Source organism: Cydia strobilella, chromosome 9 (genome assembly GCF_947568885.1).
Source record: "Cydia strobilella chromosome 9, ilCydStro3.1, whole genome shotgun sequence".
Classification (NCBI taxonomy): domain Eukaryota; kingdom Metazoa; phylum Arthropoda; class Insecta; order Lepidoptera; family Tortricidae; genus Cydia; species Cydia strobilella.
Window position 1 is genome coordinate 7,677,435 of NC_086049.1, and position 20,089 is coordinate 7,697,523.

At 37.1% G+C, this 20,089-nt stretch overlaps 2 protein-coding genes across 2 annotated transcripts; one reads left to right on the plus strand and one right to left on the minus strand.

Annotated features, from left to right (window-relative positions):
• The first annotated feature begins 2,109 nt into the window (after positions 1-2,109).
• On the plus strand, positions 2,110-6,405 carry LOC134744164 (L-xylulose reductase-like). The gene is made up of 5 exons (XM_063677869.1): positions 2,110-2,190; positions 2,865-3,117; positions 3,195-3,309; positions 4,912-5,114; positions 6,025-6,405. Exons 1-5 carry the CDS (start codon positions 2,142-2,144, stop codon positions 6,134-6,136), a joined length of 732 nt encoding a protein of 243 aa, XP_063533939.1. The 5' UTR covers positions 2,110-2,141; the 3' UTR covers positions 6,137-6,405.
• A 115-nt stretch (positions 6,406-6,520) lies between these two features.
• Positions 6,521-16,498, minus strand: LOC134744163 (casein kinase I). Its single transcript, XM_063677868.1, has 8 exons — positions 16,136-16,498; positions 15,708-15,818; positions 14,813-15,005; positions 13,961-14,103; positions 13,391-13,593; positions 12,713-12,872; positions 11,087-11,167; positions 6,521-10,544 (listed from the first exon to the last, which is right to left on the minus strand). Exons 1-8 carry the CDS (start codon positions 16,209-16,211, stop codon positions 10,486-10,488), a joined length of 1,026 nt encoding a protein of 341 aa, XP_063533938.1. The 5' UTR covers positions 16,212-16,498; the 3' UTR covers positions 6,521-10,485.
• Between the last annotated feature and the right edge of the window lie 3,591 nt (positions 16,499-20,089).

The window sequence follows — 20,089 nt, forward strand, 5'->3', positions numbered from 1 at the left end:
AAAATCAATTTCGTAAAAGTGAGTTTTATTGTACAAACTTCTTTAGAAGGTAAGAATCATTCTCAATTCGGTTGTTTTTTTTTTTTATGTTTGTTACTCCATAACTCCTTCATTTCAGGACCGATTTTGAAAATTCTTTTTTTGATTGTAAGTATATACATACAGATTGGTCCCGTTTTTGTCAAAAAGCAGTTCTGATGATGGGATCCATGAGGAATCGAGGGAACTCCTCAAATGTTAAAGGCATACATATAGTGATTTTAGTATTTTCATCAACAAATCAAGCGCTTACATTTAAAAAAGTGACATTTGATGAAGTGGAACTGCTGATGATGATCAGAACGGAGCTCTCTTTAATGACGCATAGTTCACGTTTGGCGATTTGTCCTCTTCGTTATGTTTGTTAAGCAAGTTAGGTTTTCAAGAAACATTTTTGTCAAGCTCGAGTTCTGAGGATGGGATCCATGAGGAATCGAGGGAACTCCTCAAATGTGAAAGGCATACATATAGTGATTTTTGTATTTTTATAAACAAATCCAGCACTTCCATTTAAAAAAGTGACATTTGATGAAGTAGAACGGCTGATGATGATCAGAACGAAACTCTTCAATGACGCATAGTTCACGTTTGGCGATTTGTCCTCTTCGTTATGGGCGTTATGTTGTGGGAGTGCGGTGAGTTGATGGCAGGAACATTTAAAGCGCAAGTTGTGTTTAATACAAAGTTTAATAGTTACATATACAATCATTATTAGTTTTAACCATCTATCATGCACGTGTCGTAAAAATCTCCTTTTCTTCTATATGTCTACCTGACACTTGACAGCTTAATGTTGCCGTGGTTATTATTGTAAAGGTGGCTTCACACATGTATGTGGTCGCCACAATGTATTGGTCATTACACATCGGCTTTCTTATTGCGCGCTCGCTTACAGCTCGCGCGCACAATATCGCCTCGTGTCTAATAACCAACTTAGCACACTTGTATCATAATGTACTACCTATTGTATCCTTTCTATCATGACGTACTTCGACTCATGTGGAGCCCATATTGCAGCATTGCATTCCAGTTGGCTTCGTACTAGGGCATTGTACAAAGCCGAAATGGCCGTCACGTTCATAAAGCTTACTGCTCGCCGAAGTACAAAGCCTAGGATTCGGAACGCCTTTTTGCACGTGCTTATAATATGGTCCCTGAAATTCAGGTCTGCATTCAAGCCCACTCCTAGTCTCTTACCGATTTCACTCGTTTCAATTGCGATTCCGATATCAGATAATTGTAGGAGAGTGGTGTTTTGGCCCGGGTGAATGTAATTGTCATGCATTTATTTACATTAAATTCTACGTCACTCTGAAGTCGCTTGCAGTCTTCTTCGTCTTTGACCGCCAGAAGCAACTTGAGGTCGTCCGCGAATAGTTGCAGCTTAATTTATTTAATAATAGTTGCAGCTTAATGTAACAGAAAATTACACTTTTTTTTCAACTTGATGTAATTTCCTTATTTTTTGATCTTGATTAAAAATAATTACATGTCAACTTACAACTTAGGTACAAATAACATGAATAATAAAATACCTAAAAACTAAGAAATAAAAAATATTTAATTCTAAAACATGAAAATAATCTATGTTTCATTAATTCATTGCAAAAGCGTAATTTCATTAATTCATTGCAAAAGTGTAATCTACATATATACAATTTAATTAATTAATTACAAGTTAGTTAATTGTAAAAGCGGCTGGATATATTGAAATTGGATTAACATGGTACATAAAAGGAGATTATTTATGTTGGGAATCACCCCTATGGGGAATAAAGGCTGGTACGGATTTAGTAGCGCAGGGAAGGGCCGATTTAATAACATTTAACTTAATTTAAGAAGAGGATAAAATATATAAAGTATCGGGATTCTCGGGCAGAGCAAAGTACCTACCTAAAAAAAAAAATTCAGCTAAGGTCATCCTTCTTTTGACACAATACTTGATTTGTGTGAAAGGTTACACAATGTTATCGCACAGTAAATTGTCCAGCAAGATAAACACAACTTAACTTACATTATGATGATACTTACATCATTCTACCTACTGCTTTTATTCACTTGTGACTTGTCCGAACAGCCTGTTAATATTTTATTTTCGAGTGATGGATACATTTAAGGAAAAGAGGATTCTTGTGACTGGAGGTTCTCAAGGTAGAGTTCTGTACTTTAGAATGTTGCTGTTAGAACTAAGTATAACTGATGCTGATTAATTTGTAACAAGCAGACACGTCTGTGAACGATGCGATTAAGCTTAGAATAGATTTAAAAGTGGAAAAATCCTTGTGTGAGACTTGCCTCTGGATCAATACTCCAGCGCTCTGCCAACTAAGCCACCAAGACCTCATCCATAGTCAACAAATCTTCCCACTATATGGGTCTAGGGGACCCTAGCGTCATCTACCGTAAGAGCGTTACACTTCTTAAACGGCCACCCCGAGGCAATAATTTTTCCACTTTTAAACTTATTCTAAGCAGTGGTTTTATAAAATTTTATTGGGTTCTATAGACTATACATAGAAAGAAAAAAAAGTGTTAAGAAAGTGAGTGATAGGGAAAGTGTACTTTATTTCTTGCGCAGCAGGTTCGGTTTCTGCAATGTACAAGATAGAAGGGATTTCTGCCATCTACTCCTTATAACTTATATTTACCAACATGTTTTGTTTAGATACGAGACTGTCTTGGCAATCGTGTACCTTTTCGTATATCTAGATGGCAATCGTAGTATGGTTTGACCTCTAGTACGAGTACATACCTAAAATCCTATCCCACGCAGGACTTCCAGCATAAACATTTAAAGTTCTGGATTTACTCCCCATATTTTCTAGGAATTGGAAAAGGCATTGTCATTGAACTATGGAGACTTGGCGCCAACGTAGTGACAATTTCAAATCAGCCCGACGAACTACAAAAGCTCAAGTCATTATACCCCACAATTGAAACGGCATGCGTCGATCTATGCGACTGGGTCGCGACAAGGAAAGCCGTGGAGTCGCTCGGCGTGTTCGACGGCTTGGTCAATAATGCTGGTGTCGCTATTATAGAGCCATTTCTCGAATGCACAGCAACTAGCTTCGATAGGTATACCTCATTATATTTTTTATCAATGCGTAAAAGAAAGTCAATAATAAACCGTCACTTCTTCCATTAATTTTCAGAACGATGTCAATAAACGTTCGGGCCATTCTAAACGTTAGTCAAGTTGTAGCACAGAAAATGATACAACACAAAATAAAGGGCTCAATTGTTAACATATCATCGAAGGCTTCAATGGTATGTATATACCTACCTAATATTTAATTCAAGTTTATTAGTTGTTAAAGTTATTAAAATAAGGATTCTCTGACAATACTTTTGTTGGTAGCCGTGTTAGAAAACCTTACTTACTAGTAAAGCCTGACCAGTAATATATGATCATTGTCAAGGGGGCGCTGTTCATTCTCATGTATAGGGTGACAGTCAGGTGACATTTCATATAGTATGAAAAATTTAGTTCCAGTGAAATTCCGCAACATGGCGCGTGATCATATATTCCTGGTCAGGCTTTAACTGCATGGTAGGCAAAAGGTTGCTCTTGAGGGGCGATTGCGATGGAAAGGTATTGCCAAGGGCCCCCAAAATAGTGTTGTGGATTTAAGCTTTGAGGCGTAAACTACAAGACTTGAGTCGCGACTGCTGAGCCTTGAAGCCTCGAACCTTAACGACTCGAACTAAGAGTACGTGTTGCTGCTTACGAGCAAAGAATCCTCGAGTCTTTTGGCCTCAAGCTTTAAAGCCTTCTAAGCTTTACAGGTTTTAAGTCTGTAAGGTTTTTAGCAGTAAAGGTTTGGAGCAAAAAGTAAAACCTTTTAACAAATAAGATCAACCTATGCTATAGGGTAGGGTGAAATTTAATACGTTGTTGTGAAATAGGGAAAAACAGAAAAAGATAATTATGACATCGCGTTTTTAGAGTTCCGTATAGTCAACTAGGAACCCTTATAGTTTCGCCATGTCTGTCCGTTCGTCTGTCTGTCAGTCCATAAATGTATGCCGCGGCATTTTTACAGTTCTGCAGAAACCGTTTTGTTTTTTTGTCTCTTAGTTGTTTAGTTTGCATTCATGAATTAGTCAATAGCGGAGGCGGTTAAAAGTTAAAACGTTTAAGCGGTTCAAGTAATCACCCAGTCTTAATTAAGTAATAAATATTTTTTTAAATACTTTTATTTTTATTTCTTATGACTCACTCATATAGGACGGAACGGAACGGGAAAATTTTAAAATATAGTTTCATAGAAAATGTATCTGTATGTACATACGCAACCGAGTCACGGTTCTAAATGGTCCAACCTGTATACGTTGCAGGCAGTAAATGCGTTAACTGATGTTAAGTTACTCCTCAGATATAGATAGGTATATTATAATATTCGTAAATTCTCTACACAAAAATAATTTCTGCAAAGAGAGCTCAACGTATGAGCTCTAAGCTTGACACAAGCTTTTAAGGTTCGGGGGCTTGAGCTTAAGCTAAAAAGCTAGTTCCCTATGAGGCCCGAGTCTTAGACTTCATTTTGACAAGTCATAAAAAGTTTGAGTCGTTAAGGTTCTAAACCGCTTTGTGAGCAAACCTTTAACGCTCTAGCTTTCAAAGGTTGAGCCTTAAAGGATCGCGAGTCGTTAAGGTTCAAAAGTCTTAAAGACTAGTCTTTTAACAACACTACCCCGAAATAATAATATAAGATACCTACTTACTAATTTATTATTTATTTATTTAAACTTTATTGCACATAAAATTATAAGTACAAATGGCGGACTTAATGCCATAAGGCATTCTCTACCAGTCAACCACTAAACTAATTGTTGTTTCATTATAAATAATTTATTTGTAAAACACAGGCAGCCCTACCAAATCACGTCGCCTACTGCGCTTCAAAGAGCGCCGTCGACTCAATGACGCGTGTGATGTCCCTGGAACTGGGTCAGCACGGGATCCGCGTGAGCACCGTCAACCCTACCGCGGTGATGTCGGAGCTGGGGCGCCGCGTGTGGGCCGACCCCGTCAAGGCGGGCAACTTGCTCGCTAAAATACCATTGGGAAGGTAATTTATAGTGTGTAAAACTGCTAGCATAAGATACCTATATTTTGACTAATTTATGAAAAAGATTTTGTAGTATCGTGCTAACTTTTTTAACGAGAATAAAGAATCTAATGCCGTTATTAACAAAGGTATGCTGTTTCATCACAAAAAAAGTAGTGCAAAATATTGTAGACGCCAATTAAACAGCTAAACTAGATGGCGTTATACCGCGCCATGTGGTAAATGAATATTCAAACGCACTTGTACTGCTATTTACTACATAATTAACGAGACCGTACAGTGCCACCTACTTCAGCGGACATCTTTGCGACTACAATAATTTGCACTAGTTAAGGGCCGGTACGGTAGCTGGGACGAGGACATCATAAAAATAGCTGGACCAAACTGGCATCAAACGCACTAGACCGATCAAAATGGCAAACTTTGGAAGAGGCCTTCACCTGAGAGGGGTTCCTGTTACATACAAATTATTTAGTAAATATTTATAAATAACTAACAACCCAAAAATTAGTATTTAGGCAAAAAACAATTATTTTTTTACTAAGCATCATAAAGAAAGAAATCGTTAATTATGTATCTGTAATAATTTAGCGGGAATTAGAAGGCTTTTTATTTTATTTATTAAGGGCCGGTATAGACGGGCTGCAACCTGCAACTTGTATGGGAGCTGCGCATCGACGTTGCAGTTCCCATACAAGTTGCAGTCCGTCTGTACCGGCCCTTAGGCACGTCGTAAATTGTAGTTGCAATGACAAAGTGTGGGAGTTGTAGCTATGAACGTCACATTTCTATGAAAACGACGTTTCTTATATGGTACAAAGTTAGCTTGGTCCAACTATGTAGTAGCTTTACTGTATATTCAGAATGGTTTTATGAATATGATGGGAGTTAGTTTTTGTTCTATCCATAGGTTTGGCGAGGTGGAGGAGGTGGTGAATACAGTGCTATTCCTGCTCAGCAGCCGAGCCACTATGATCACCGGCGTTCAGTTGCCGGTGGATGGAGGATTCTTAGCGACATAAACTCATTTGCATTTTAAATCCAATTTAATTGTAGGAGCCTATAGATAGCTACCTTGTTTTCGTAACGTAGTGGCACCAATGACCGACAGGGAACCAGTAACACACTTCTGTTCTTTATCTATGAAAATAATAAATGGACACCGATCTCCCAATACGGCAACACTGTGCAGCTATTGCAGTGTTGCCACATTAAGAAATCGGATTCCTATCCTTATTTTGTCGGTTACTGGTTCCCCAGTTCAGTGGTTAATAAAATAAGCAGTTTGTTTTGATTACAGTCCAAGTCACTATTGAACGAGGTTTAATGATATGGCTACCATTATTTCTAATTGTACCTACTATAAATAAATGGATACATGTATGATGTTGCTAAATAAAAGAGTATTATTATTTACTGTTTATTGTGCCAAAGGAATTAAATACATACTGGACATTGGAAACAATGCAAGCATAACAATTTATATAGGTATATGTAATGCATATGCTAAGCTATACAGGCTAGCATAATTTATGTATTTATAAAGAACAAAATACACGACATCATACATATCATATATAAATTAAAGAAACACTCTGGTATACTCGAAGAAATATAATTGTTGTTACTAGTTTTAGATAGTGAATATTCAGTTCGAATAATTTGTTAGGAAGTTTGTGTTTATATTTTGTTATCTAAATGCGTCAGTACTAGATAAATCGAGCCGTATCAAGTCGTCGTTACATAATGTAGGTAATATGATTGCACAGTACTTCACATGTCGTTCAATCGTCACCCATGCGAAGGTTTACATGAGTACATGAGACACATATAAACAGTTAAGCCATTATATATAAACGTATTGCATGTACGTTGCAAGAAGACTTGTTTTCTCAGTTGGGCCATTCTCAAAAAATATGTCTGCGGTCTAATTGCCGCGATCCATACAAAATGTATGGAAAGAGTCGTGACAATTAGAGGCAACCGCAGACATATTCTCAGAGAATGACCCTGTTACAATTATATTGATTTAGCGGCGGTTTATTTTGTCTGAGCGCAGCAATTCGCGGGCGTAAAAAATCGACAGATCATTACCATAACGAATATAAATCAATAATATTTACACGCAGCACGCAACAGGCTACTACACAGAATTAGACGCAATCAAAGGTATGTGTACAATAACAGCAAAATAATTTGGAAGGCATTAATTATCGCTACAACAGTTATGTATTTACCACTATTACCTAAGATATTGTAAAAAACAGTGTGTCAGCTTATCTAAGTTTCTTATATTATTATATACAAAATTAAGTCCAAATCTTTCGTCTGTTGGAACGCACTCTTACATAATGCGGGTGCAGCGGCGCCGTGATGTCACTGGAAATATACTTCTCTTATCTCACCAAAGACGTCACGCTTTAACAAAATAACAGTTTAGCGTCATAAATGTCATAATAATAAACGTTAGGGTCAACGTCTTGGTGAAATACAAGAACTACGAGTTTTCGGCATTGCCCTTGTTATAAATGTTATAATAAAATGGACAACAGATATCATGAACTACTATATTAACATAAGAATTAGTAACACAATATCATAAAACTTATTTGGATATTTTATTCACGCACTTCTCGACTACAAAATATCTACGAAAAACATTGAGTTATGTTAAACTTTGATACCGTCCGAAAACAGTGAGAGATGGGTACCAAAGAATTAGCGCCAGGAATACATTCAATTTATATGATTACACAATGGCTGACAAAAATATTTCATCAGCCCCGACAATAATTACGAGTACTGGAGTTTTTATTTGGCAGTGACAGATAGGTACCTCGTCAATGTGTCTCCCATTCACCGACTGTTTACCTAAATCAAAAATGCCAATACATACCCTGTTGTGTCAACTAAAATATACATGCAGCCAAAACGTGCCAGACTACTGTTCAAACTAAAACCATTGGAGGGGTTAGGACCCGAAGTGCTCGTCATTACGATATCCACTATATATAATGATTTAAAAACTAAACGCTTAATATCTTGAAACTTTTTTTTAACCCAACACAAGTCTAATTATAATATTTACACAAAATTGAACCTAATTCTCAGTCACATAAAAAAGTGTGGTCCATTCCGGTTTACTCGTCTTTTCAGTATGATTAAATGATACATCCATCGCATGAACATACTGAGAGCGCACAATATCGTTTACACGCGGTTCTTATGATATATTTACAAATTTCGTTCTATATATTGGTGGTGAGCGGAATCTCTTGCTTGATGAAAATCTACCAAAAACCGTATTAATATTGCACAACTTACTTTATATTAAAATTCTGCATATAAATTCTGTTCAAACTGCCTTCCAGTAGTTAATTGAAGAAGATTATCGTAAAGAAAGGAAGTTTTGGATTATGAAAGTAAGATGCAGTGAGACGAATGTTGACTAAAGTAACTATTTGCTCGCCAGCGACGCCAAGAGACCAGGCCAGTTGTACCTATCCCAATAACAACCATGACATTGCGTTAAAAATGTACAAGATCAAAGCTATACTCTGTCAAGCAATTTCCGTCAATAAAAAAGAGGGGCATATTTAAAAAATGTAGGCGCGAAGGGTTATCGTCCCATAAAAAATTTGAATTTCGCACCTTTTTCTACTGACTAACTTGTTTGACCGGCTATATCATTTTAATTGATTTATCTTGTCCTATACAATTCTTCAATTCTTGGCATTTACAATTTTTGGCGAGTGTCATTAAATGTCAAAGATAAAAACCGCGCAAGATTGTAAGGGAATTAGAATTAAAAAAACTAATTAGTGTAACCACTTTTAAGGACCAATTATTTATACGTAAATACAACGCGTTTAAGCATATTGTACGTTCATTAATTGTCTAGTTTAAAGATAGATTTGGTAACCAGTTCACGAGTCAGAACAAATCGTCAATTTGGTAATCAAGATGAGATCATGAAGTTTTTGTTCAGTAACTAGAAACACTGTGGTTACTTAAATTCATCATGTTGTAGGTAAGTGTAGTACACATACTACGGAATACAAAACATAAATCCAACCCACATTTAATTTAGAAAAACATGTTGTTTGAAAGAAAATAGATTTGCACTTTATTAGCACAACTTTGGGAACAAATCAAATTATTTTATTAAATATTTTTGATTTGTGTTTTAAGTATGTAGTCACACTACTATATATAAAGTATAAACTGAAATAGATGTCATATATTAAAGAAAAAGTGACGAAGCCCTGCAGTTTATTCTTTGTTAGATGTTTTTTTTTTCAAATACCTCAAAGCATTTTTTTATAGTTGGCCAGAAAAACGGTACAATAGAATGTTAAGTTCATGCGAAGATTTTAGCAAAGGACACGAATAAATAAACATGGAAGACTGTTTCTTAACAGCAAAATAAATTTCAACCGCTTCAAATCATTCTCAAGATAACCACATAACTCTCGGCCAGTTCTCGGGCGTGCTACAAGTAATTTCAATCGAAACTTTCGGTTCACATTTGCCCTCGGATCATTAAATAAAATAAAATGAAATTGTCATTCGGGGGCGCGACAGACCTATCATATTGCAATATAACACTTTAAACTCTCGCGTTTTGTACACATAATTAATGTCATTAACGGGTCCAACGCGACGGTAAAATAATGAAATTTAATCGCGTTAGACCCGTTAATGACATTAATTATATCTATTATATTGCACTTTAATACTTTCGGGACGCGGTCCTTCTACAGGGGATATTCAATCTGGCGGGAGATGATCCACATCCTCGGGCGGCGCAAGAGGAGCAGGTGTCGCAACACACGCACACTCGCGCTTCGCCACCCGCCATCCCGCGAAGCGATCCGACCGCCTCTACTACATTACATTACAACTGAGCATAAAATAACGTCTAAAAGTATGAAATTGTCGTTTCAGAAAACTGTGTCTCCGTACAATTTAATCAAATTGAGATCGTTTTCAATTTAAAAACGCCGGACAATCACGCATAATTTAAAATTCTTAAATAAGGAAAAAACGTAAAACAACACTTTTCCCTTCATCTTCACTCTGATCCGATAACCAAATTAAGATATTTTATACTCTTCATTATATACAAAAAGCAAATCCACTCCACTTATCAAACAATAAGCATTTTCGAACGTAACGTAATCCGCAGTCCGCAGCCGAAGGACAAAAAGAAAAAAATCGTCAATTTCATACTCAAAGACCCGGGAGGTCCCGCGATTGAAAAAATGAACATTACAACGTGAACGCATAGAAAATGTTAGTCTAACACGTGATCCACTATGTGCACGTGTACGTACTGGGCGCCGGGCGCCGGACGCCGGGCCGCCACCCCTCACCGCCACTCCGAGATGGCCGCCACCGTCGTGCTCGGCTGCCCCGCTGCGCCCGCCGCTGCCGACAAACACAGACACACAACACGTTAAAGCGCAAGGTTATTTTACGTGATAAACGCAGCGTTAAACGCAATGCGTTTGCCGCACACCTATTTTACACCAGACAATTTAATGACAGTACATTGTTTTACGCGGTAAACGCAGCGGTAAGCGCATTCTCGTTTTTCCTACGTTCCGTTGACGCATGCGTTTAACGCTGCGTCTATCGCATAAAACCACCGCGCGCTTAACTTTACTCTGCAATCGGTTACATAGAATTTTAGCTTCGGAGGAATTCGAAGTTCAAAGGGCGACCCGAGATGTAAAGAAATCTTTCTTCGTTTCCATTATTGTTCAGATCCAAAACCCCTCACCGACTTTTAAGATGTTTGGCGAGTACTGGTATCCCAAAACTGTCGAGACCCAACAACACTCTAAGTTGGTACAGGTTAAGGAATCTAACTATTCCCAACGAAATATGAATATTTATGAATAAACCTAAAAGCAAATGAGGGCTAAATTCTATATCCAAATGAACCCTTTGAGTCAAAATTGACTTACTTGTTTCTTGTTCTTGATTTGGTTCATGACGACGAAGCGTGCGGTCATTGGCTGCAGCCTGGTAGTTGCCGCGTTGGCCTCCTATAGTCAAAATAAGTTAAATACAAGTTCGTATTGGTAATCAAACAGCTATACAGATAATATGGTTGCGCTTTATCGTCTATCGTATCCTACGTCACTTTTGTACTTATGAGGAAAAAAGCGCAACCATGTTAGGTCATCTGGAAGTATTGTAGAAGTATGTAAATACTTAGTCAGGTCATAACTTCTGTCACAAAGGTTTTGACTGATAAAATGTAATACAAAGCTTTTAATAAAAAAGTTAGCCATGATTTGAAAGCTTGTTTTATACTGACTGATCAAAACGTATTATAATAAGTAATTTAAAATTTTGATCACGCCTTTATTTACTACTTGTTTAGTTTGGGATTGTCGTTAAGACGCGAATACGCGGCTGGATTGTGAAAAATAATGGTTTACAAAAGGGAGTAAAAATCAGTGTCACATTAATAAACAACACAATTGTTTATTTGTATGAATCTACTATATTAGAACCAATTAGAACGTGATTTTATCACCAGCATTTAGTTCTCCGGCAAGTCTGTACTTCAGCTAGTACCCTTCAAACTTAGGGTACTTTTCAGCAACACGATGATTTTTAACTGCCATCCAACGAGTAGGTTTGGTCAAACATGTACATTTGCAATTTTGGCAGTTTAATACACATCAATTATACATATATATATATCTAAAGAAAAAAAAATACGGATCAAAATCACCTTGAAGAGGCCGCGTATTTTGGCATGTTTTTGCTTTTTTCGAATATTACATAGAATTATGCAAAACTGAGACAGCAAATTACGTTAAATTATATTGTAAGTAATTCAGCATGAAATAAGCTTAAAACCCATATATATGAAAAATAAGGGATCTGTACCTATAACTTTTTAACCAGTAAAAATCTTTTGTGACAGAACTTATTACCCAACTACGTATGTAGATAAAAATCCTGTAGCATTACCGTTCCCGCAGTAACGTGGACCCTAGTGAAGGTATACACAATTACACATATACATAGTTTCAAATTCAATTATTCATGAACTACAGTTTTTAAAAGGCAAGATTCCTTTAAAAGTGATTGCTTTATGTTATGGTTGCTTTGCTTCGTACAAAATAAATATAATCAGCAACCGTTTTTTGGCATCTTGATTTTTGAGTCAGTAAAACCTCTCATAAAGAATGACTGATGATTACAAGTTGTGGAGCCATAGTTTAGGTACGTTTTGCTACCTTAGTAAACAATAGCTATCAACGAACTGTTCTTTAGGTATACATTAGGCTTCCAGTCAAACACATAGTCGTAGGTGAAGCCCTGCCGGTGGAACAGCGTGCGGGACAGCTGCCGCAGGTGGCTGTAGTCGGGCCGCTCCTCGAAGCGCAGCCGTCGGCTGTACTTTATGTATAGTCGGTACTTACCGAACTTGAGCATATTCCAGTCGAACACATAGTCGTAGGTGAAGCCCTGCCGGTGGAACAGCGTGCGGGACAGCTGCCGCAGGTGGCTGTAGTCGGGCCGCTCCTCGAAGCGCAGCCGTCGGCTGTACTTTATGTATAGTCGGTACTTACCGAACTTGAGCATATTCCAGTCGAACACATAGTCGTAGGTAAAGCCCTGCCGGTGGAACAGCGTGCGGAACAGCTGCCGCAGGTGACTGTAGTCGGGCCGCTCTTCGAAGCGCAGCCGTCGGCAGTACTTCAGGTATAGTTGGAACTCGATCGGGTGGTTCTGAAAATAGATGTTATAAGGTCAAATTGGATGCCTTTTTTATTTAATTAATCGATTGTTTGTATTGAACAACAAAGACCAATAAATAACAAAACATTATATGCCTTCCAAAGCATGAGGCCGCCCGTAATCATTAGTAACCACACCTAGCGGTGACACGCTACCCTGTGCCTGACCATAACTTTCCTGTCTTAACCTGTTACTGCATGACGTATAGAATTTTGTTTAAATTTGAACTTGAATAACTGTCAATAGAGTAAATTTAAAAGGTAAAACAAAACTAGTGGGGATCAGTTTAATTAAGGGTATGTTTCGGTATCGTGTTCTGACTAGGAAAGGGTAGAAGAAAAAAAAAACCTTCCACACAAAGGCCAAAAATTTTGTTCTACGCTTTCCTAATGAGAAAACGATAGCGAATATGCCCTTAAACGGATCCCCACTAGTTTTTTTACACCCGTATATGGAACAACATGCGGTAAGGGGTTCAAGCCAATTCACTTCTTCATTACTACACTTACTTTACATAGCTCGTCAAAGGGCGTGGACAGTTTCTTCTCGGATATTCTCTCATACTTCTGGCGCTTAGTGGCGGCCTTAAGCCCCTGCCAGGGCAGACTGCCGCGGTTGAAGTACATGAGCACATAGCCCAGCGACTCCAGGTCGTCGCGGCGCGACTGCTCGATGCCCAGGTGAGTGTTGATGGATGCATACCTTGCGGTACCTGGCAGGCGGGAGAATGATATATTAGCAGACACTAGTTAAGGATCAAGTGAATGTGTTACCCTTCAGGAGTTTAAATATAGGTATTTATCTATAAAAACACCCAAACTGAATTAGATTGCATTGTTTCCTTAATGATTTGATTACCTTAACATTGAATAGTCAATAAAATATGTAAGTGTATGCGTTATTAGAAACTGGGAATAAATAAATAAATATTAAAGAACATTCTTACACAGATTGACTAAGTCCCACGGTAAGCCCAAGGAGGCTTGTGTTATAGGTACTCAGACAATGATATATGTCTTATTGTGTATGTACTTATAAAAACATGCTACATAGGGGTTAATTACCACATCTATACATACCTGTTAAGTTCTTGTTTTCTCTGTATGGAATATGCTGCAGAGTGCGTGGGTCTTTGTACTTCTTTGCTAAGCCGAAATCTATTATATACACTAAATTCCCTTTTTTACCTAATCCCATCAAAAAGTTATCTGGTTTGATATCTCTGTAAAGAAAAAAATAAATACCTATGTAATTATTGTTTTGAATCAACATACAAAGCGCATTTTCTAAAACTTTTTTTTAAAGATTACTATGGCAGGCTCATCTTCAAATTAAGACCTTAACCAGTGCCTATGTTCCCTTTAAGTTTATTACCTAAAATGTCCATTAGCCATTACTGCTGCATAGGTATGTCAAGTCATTATCATATGAAATGAGACCCGTAAATTCATAAATAATAATTTGATTAGTATCTATATATGTATTACCATGTAGCTATTGTACCTATACAAGAAATGCAGTGATACCACTAATGTGTCATGACTTATTATTGTGCGTAAGAAAACCAAGTTATCAATAACCCTAGTTGACCTGCAATGCAGACAAATGTATTGCCATTACCAGAGATAACATAAAGTGTACCTTTAGGTAGTCTATTTTTTGTAACAGTGTTTTACCAGCGATAAACACTATATTTTTTTACTAATAACCTACTATTGAAGTAATCTAAACCATTTTTTATTAGAACAGAGTTGCATATCTTATGTTTTGTTCTATTTCAAAACCAAAGAATATTAACCATAATTTCAACACTGTTGTGTTTAAATTTAACTGCCAGTTTTCTTGTATGTTGGACCTTATTATACACTAAGGTGTATTCCATTAACCAACATGGCATATTACAAAATAGAAAATATTTTTATAATACAAACCTATGAATGAAATTCCTGTAATGTATGTCTTCAATACGAGTAATCAGCTGATCAGCTAGGAGGAGAACAGTCTTGAGGGAGAAGCGGCGAGAGCAGAAGTTAAACAAGTCTTCTAAGGATGGGCCTAACAGCTCCATTACCATAACGTTGTAGTCACCTTCTGATCCACACCATTTGATAGCAGGTATACCAACTGAGAAAAAATAATTATTAAAAGGTGCCATCATATGTATGTTGTTAAAAAAATACTACATACTGGTATTACATATTGGTATTGGTGGTATAATATAATACATACTATTAAGGGATTTATATTTTGGCAGATTGTTAATACTTGTACCTATAAGCTGTTACACTGTTTTCGTATTTGTAAGACTAGTTAAATGATTTGCCAATTAACAATAATAACTTAGGTGATCACATTAAACACGCTCACTGTGGTACCGGGCTAAATGACCTGATACAAAGTATGGTTAAATGCGAGTTACACTAATTGCCACAACGAACATGTAAAAAAAACACTTAGTTTTTAAATCATAATCAAAGCAATATTGGATGCATACAAGCATAGTAGGCATTTGGTCCCGCAATTTGATAATACGAAAAAATATGTTAATGTATTTTATGTATTGCAGGGGTTGGTAATATGCAGCCAGTGGCTTGTTTTTTAGGGTTTATATTATATTTAACAAAAATTAACAGAAGTGTGAAGTTATCTATTTAGTCATTTTAATACACCTAAACTACAGTACTATTAAGACTGGTCATATTATATGGTCTGATGCAGAATAAATAAATCATGGCAAGCAATTACATTCTATGAAATTAAGTATTTATGAATATAAATAGTATCTAAGTTAGCACATAATAAAGTACACCAATCAGTTTTACTCACTTCCTCCTTGCATTAGTTTGTAAAATTTGCTTTCTATGTGTAGTTGTGGATGCCTTGTCTTGATGCATTCTAATTTGATAGCTACCTCTTCTCTAGTTACAATATTGGTGCCTGTAAGTAGAAATGTGTATGCTTAGTAGCCGTAAACCTGCATTGAAGTTTAAGTTTCATCTCAAAGTTAATGTAAATTTGAAGCTGAATGAGTAGATTAGATTAAGCTGGGAAAAGATTTGCATTATCAAGCTCATCATGGTTAAACAGATACCCATTTGAATTCTAATATTCTTAAGCAAGGAATTAAGATGACCTCAAGATTACACAGTATCTAACACAAAATGAAATAACTAGTTAATTCGAAACAAAAAAATCGCAGCTGGCCCACTATCATCAGTTTTTCTTTGTTTACAATAATCTCAGCTCACACTTACCAAGGTATATATCTCCAAAAGACCCCGAACCGATCTTACGACCCAGTCGGTATTTGTTACCGACTCGCAGTTCCATGTTGATTGTTCGTAGGAGATGAAATCACAATAATATCACTGACCACCGAATCATTACAGGACGGCCATATTGCGATAGACGCAGATCTGTATTTAGGTGAACTCAGTAATCTTGGGTGGAATTTGTTGCAGACTGTATTTCTTCGCAATCCTTAGATACCAAAAAATATATAGAATAACGCATCAACAAAGTTAAATCTTTCTTTATAATACAAATTACTTATAAAATTTAGATTGAACCTATTCTACCTACACACGCACATGAGGAATTTAATTTTTATCTACGCTCTCTCTCTCAGATGGCCAGCTGTGGCAACATTGAAAGTAATAAATAATCCAAGATAACTTTAGCGTCTTTAAGCGTAAAATAAGTGATAACTATTCTAGTAATTATATTTTACGAATTCAAATATTAAGTAGCAAATTATATAATAATATGAGATATTGATATAAACATGAAAAAAAGTTTATGGTTTATGGCTGTTTGGGCTACTTCCCTTGTTGAGAACAATTATGAACTAAAAGAAATATCTCTGGCTTAACTAGGCGCGAAATTTGGAATAAGTCTGTACAGGGCCCTCCACACTCATGCGCGAATCACGGCGCGAAGCCGCGAACGCGAATGTGGAGTCGATTTCGCTGAATAGCGAACTAGACTCCACACTCGCGTTCGCGGCTTCGCGCCGTGATTCGTGCATGAGTGTGGAGGGCCCATATATTGGTCTGTACTCAGTGGTTATATACTATTAAATCACTTTACGGTTTAGACTCACTTGTTTTAGTCACTCGCGCGACATGTTGCGATTGGACGCCTATTACGCCGGAGGTTTAGCATTAGGACAATTTTCCGTCCTCATGTAAAGATTAGAAATGTGCTGCGTTCTCCAAGATCCGCTGGGTCACAGACCTAAAATTTATGCATATGTCATCCTAGTTCTGTGCTTTTCGTTTATAGTATGGAGACTATATAAAGGAGCCAAATACACATAACATAGAGATGTATGAAAAGTGTCCATAAAAAAACAGTAATTAGGCGGCGCCACCATACACCGAAATACTACCAAAAACAACCTACGTAATTTGGTCGGGTTATTTGTTGCCTTATATGGTTCATGTTATACTCATGTCCCAGAGCCTAACTAGTGCCATCAAGAGATTAGGAACTATTATTTAAAGCTGAAAGCGGTCACTTTTGCAACAATTCTGCCATAAGAGATTGGCATCCTTTCTATACCATCCATAGTTTATAGATTTCTAAGTTGTCTAATTAATATAAATTCTCGTGACAAATCCGGTGAGTCGGTTAAGCATCTAAAAATTTAGATCTCGAACATATCTCGAAAGACTCGAAACTTTGTTTAGGATGGTATTCCAGTATTCCATCTGTCCAATATCTTGCTCCAATGTGTATTTGCGTCTCACATTTTGCTTAATGAGAGAGTGAGACGCAATGCACATTGGACAGATGGAATAGCACCCCTCAGAATAATAACTATTATTCTGAGTAGCAGCCTTACTTCTTTAGTCTCCTAGTCTGTCAAGCCATTTCCGTCAGTAGAAATAAGCGGCAAATTTAAAAAAAAATGTAGGTGCGACGCGGGTTATCGTGCCATAGAAAATTTGAATTTCGCGCCTTTTTTACTGCCAAAGTTGTTTGACAGACTATAAGACAATTTTATTCGCAATTTCGCTTTCGCGAACCCAATTGCGCTCCGCATTCGCACACTTAGGTACATCTTAAGGCCCACGGCCGCCACCGCTATCATCGAACATCGTTATCTGACTTTCAATCGCTCTTGCCGAGACAGGCAGATAACGATTATCGTTGGCGGTAGGCCCTTTGACTCCTCATATGCACGCAATCTTTACCTCAATGTACAAAATATCTGTACTTAGAGTCTACAAATGTTTACGGTCTTGGCAATAACAACACATTTGGCGACTCGGATTTTGAATTTAATATCATCTAAATATTGTGTATCATCCACTCCTTCGGCCTGAGAACCCATAGATATTTCGGAACGGCTTGACTCCTTGGCGCTGCGTAGAGAGAGATGTAGCCTCGCTTTGCATTTTCTATCGCATGTATAACGGGGAGTGCTCCGAGGAATTGTTCGGATTACTGCCACAGCGCGCCATTTCTTTTCGCCATCGTCCTACGTGACAACATTACCATCCTCAATTCCTCACCACTTAGATGGTTGGCAGTCTTCAACTGTGCGTTTCTCCAGAAACTTCCTGCCTCGCACAGCTAAACTGTGGAATGAACTGTCGCCTGCGGTATTTTTTTTTATACCACGTCGGTGGCAATCAACAATCAAGCATACGGCCCGCCTGATGGTAAGCAGTTACCGTAGCCTATGGACGCCTGCAACACCGGAGATATTACACGCGCGTTGCCGACCCTTTAAAAACCTGTACACTCCTTTTTTCCGGACCGATACGACCTTCAAACCTTCAAGAAAAGAGCGTACTCCCATCTTAAAGGCCAGCAACGCACTTACAACCCCTCTGGTGTTGCGGGTGTCCATGGGCGGCGCTTATCATCAGGTGATCCGTCTGCTCGTTTGCCTCCTATATCATAAAAAAAAAGTTATTATTATCCATTAACTTCAAGACTAGCTACAACCAGCCAAATTGGTTAACCTTCATGGAAGGAGAAAAAGAAATTAAACAAGGGTAAGTGCACGTTTGCATTTCATCTGAAATATGTATATTTTCCTTTATATATTATTTTTTTTAAATTTTGCCTCATCACATAATAAAAATAAATATAAAATTTAATACATAGCATTCTTAGTATGTAGGTAACATTTATGTTTTTAAAATTAAAAGTAAATATATATTAGGTGTAGATTCCGAAAATAACATTTTTATTTTTTAGCACTTTTAAAGAGGAATTTTGTTTTTAAAACTATATATAAACGTTCATAATAATAAACATTAGAAAATATTTAGTCCTCTACCTTTGTAAATAGGCTTCATAGAGGTATCGTAGTTTCTACTAGAACTCCACAATTAATAATTTTGTATGTCTGGCAAAAAAGAGTAGAAATGAAAACGTGGCAACACTGTAGTGTCGTCCCTTTCAAATCAATCTAAGAAAAACGGGACGACACTACAGTATTGCCACTTTTTAATTTCTACTCTTTTTTGTCAGGCAGGTAGATACCGTCTTATTTGAATACGGCAACACCATTGTCATAAACATATATTCACAAAAAACTTTCAACGTAAAATTCAATTATTAAAAATGACTAAAAATGCAGTAACTCTTATCCTAAATCAATTAAATAACTTAGGTACCTACTAAAGTTAACGAAGTGGTAACTATCAAATGAGATTGAACAACATTACGAATTTAATAATCACAAAATTTACATAAACTTAAGGCGCTAATCTCTACCTAGATTTAATTCAGAGCCCGTGAGACTAAAATTGTTGCCATTACATGTATCAAATATAGTCTGAAATGTTTTTAAACCAATCTATACTCGTCTTCTAAAATACAGATGAAATTAAATATTATGCAATTGACTGTTTTTTTTTTGATACCTACCTATTTCTACTTGAGAAAAGTTCCGTAGAGGCCTCTCCATACGTTACCAGTAATTTGCAACACATTGCGGCATTTGGTCGAACGATTGAATTCGTTGCTCCTACATTAGGTTGACTCCATCTGTCCAATATCTTGGTCCAATTTGCGTGCGTTGCGTCTCACTCTCTCACTAAGCAAAATGTGAGATGCAAATACACATTGGACGGGTTGTAATACCACCCTTAGTCAGAAATTATGTAAAATCGCATGCCACTTTTTGCAACATCTGTAGAAGCCTAAGTTAATATTCTACGTTTGTTGGCACTGTCAGGGAGAATTAT

Excerpts from the sequence above, each read along its gene's own strand:
- LOC134744164 (XM_063677869.1), top strand. The coding sequence starts at position 2,142 with ATGGATACATTTAAGGAAAAGAGGATTCTTGTGACTGGAGGTTCTCAA. Across the intron at positions 3,118-3,194 it reads ACAGCAACTAGCTTCGATAG|AACGATGTCAATAAACGTTC; the intron begins GTATACCTCATT and ends ATTAATTTTCAG. Across the intron at positions 3,310-4,911 it reads TATCATCGAAGGCTTCAATG|GCAGCCCTACCAAATCACGT; the intron begins GTATGTATATAC and ends TGTAAAACACAG.
- LOC134744163 (XM_063677868.1), bottom strand. The coding sequence starts at position 16,211 with ATGGAACTGCGAGTCGGTAACAAATACCGACTGGGTCGTAAGATCGGT. Across the intron at positions 15,819-16,135 it reads TTTTGGAGATATATACCTTG|GCACCAATATTGTAACTAGA; the intron begins GTAAGTGTGAGC and ends TTCTACTTACAG. Across the intron at positions 14,104-14,812 it reads TACAGGAATTTCATTCATAG|AGATATCAAACCAGATAACT; the intron begins GTTTGTATTATA and ends TTTTCTTTACAG.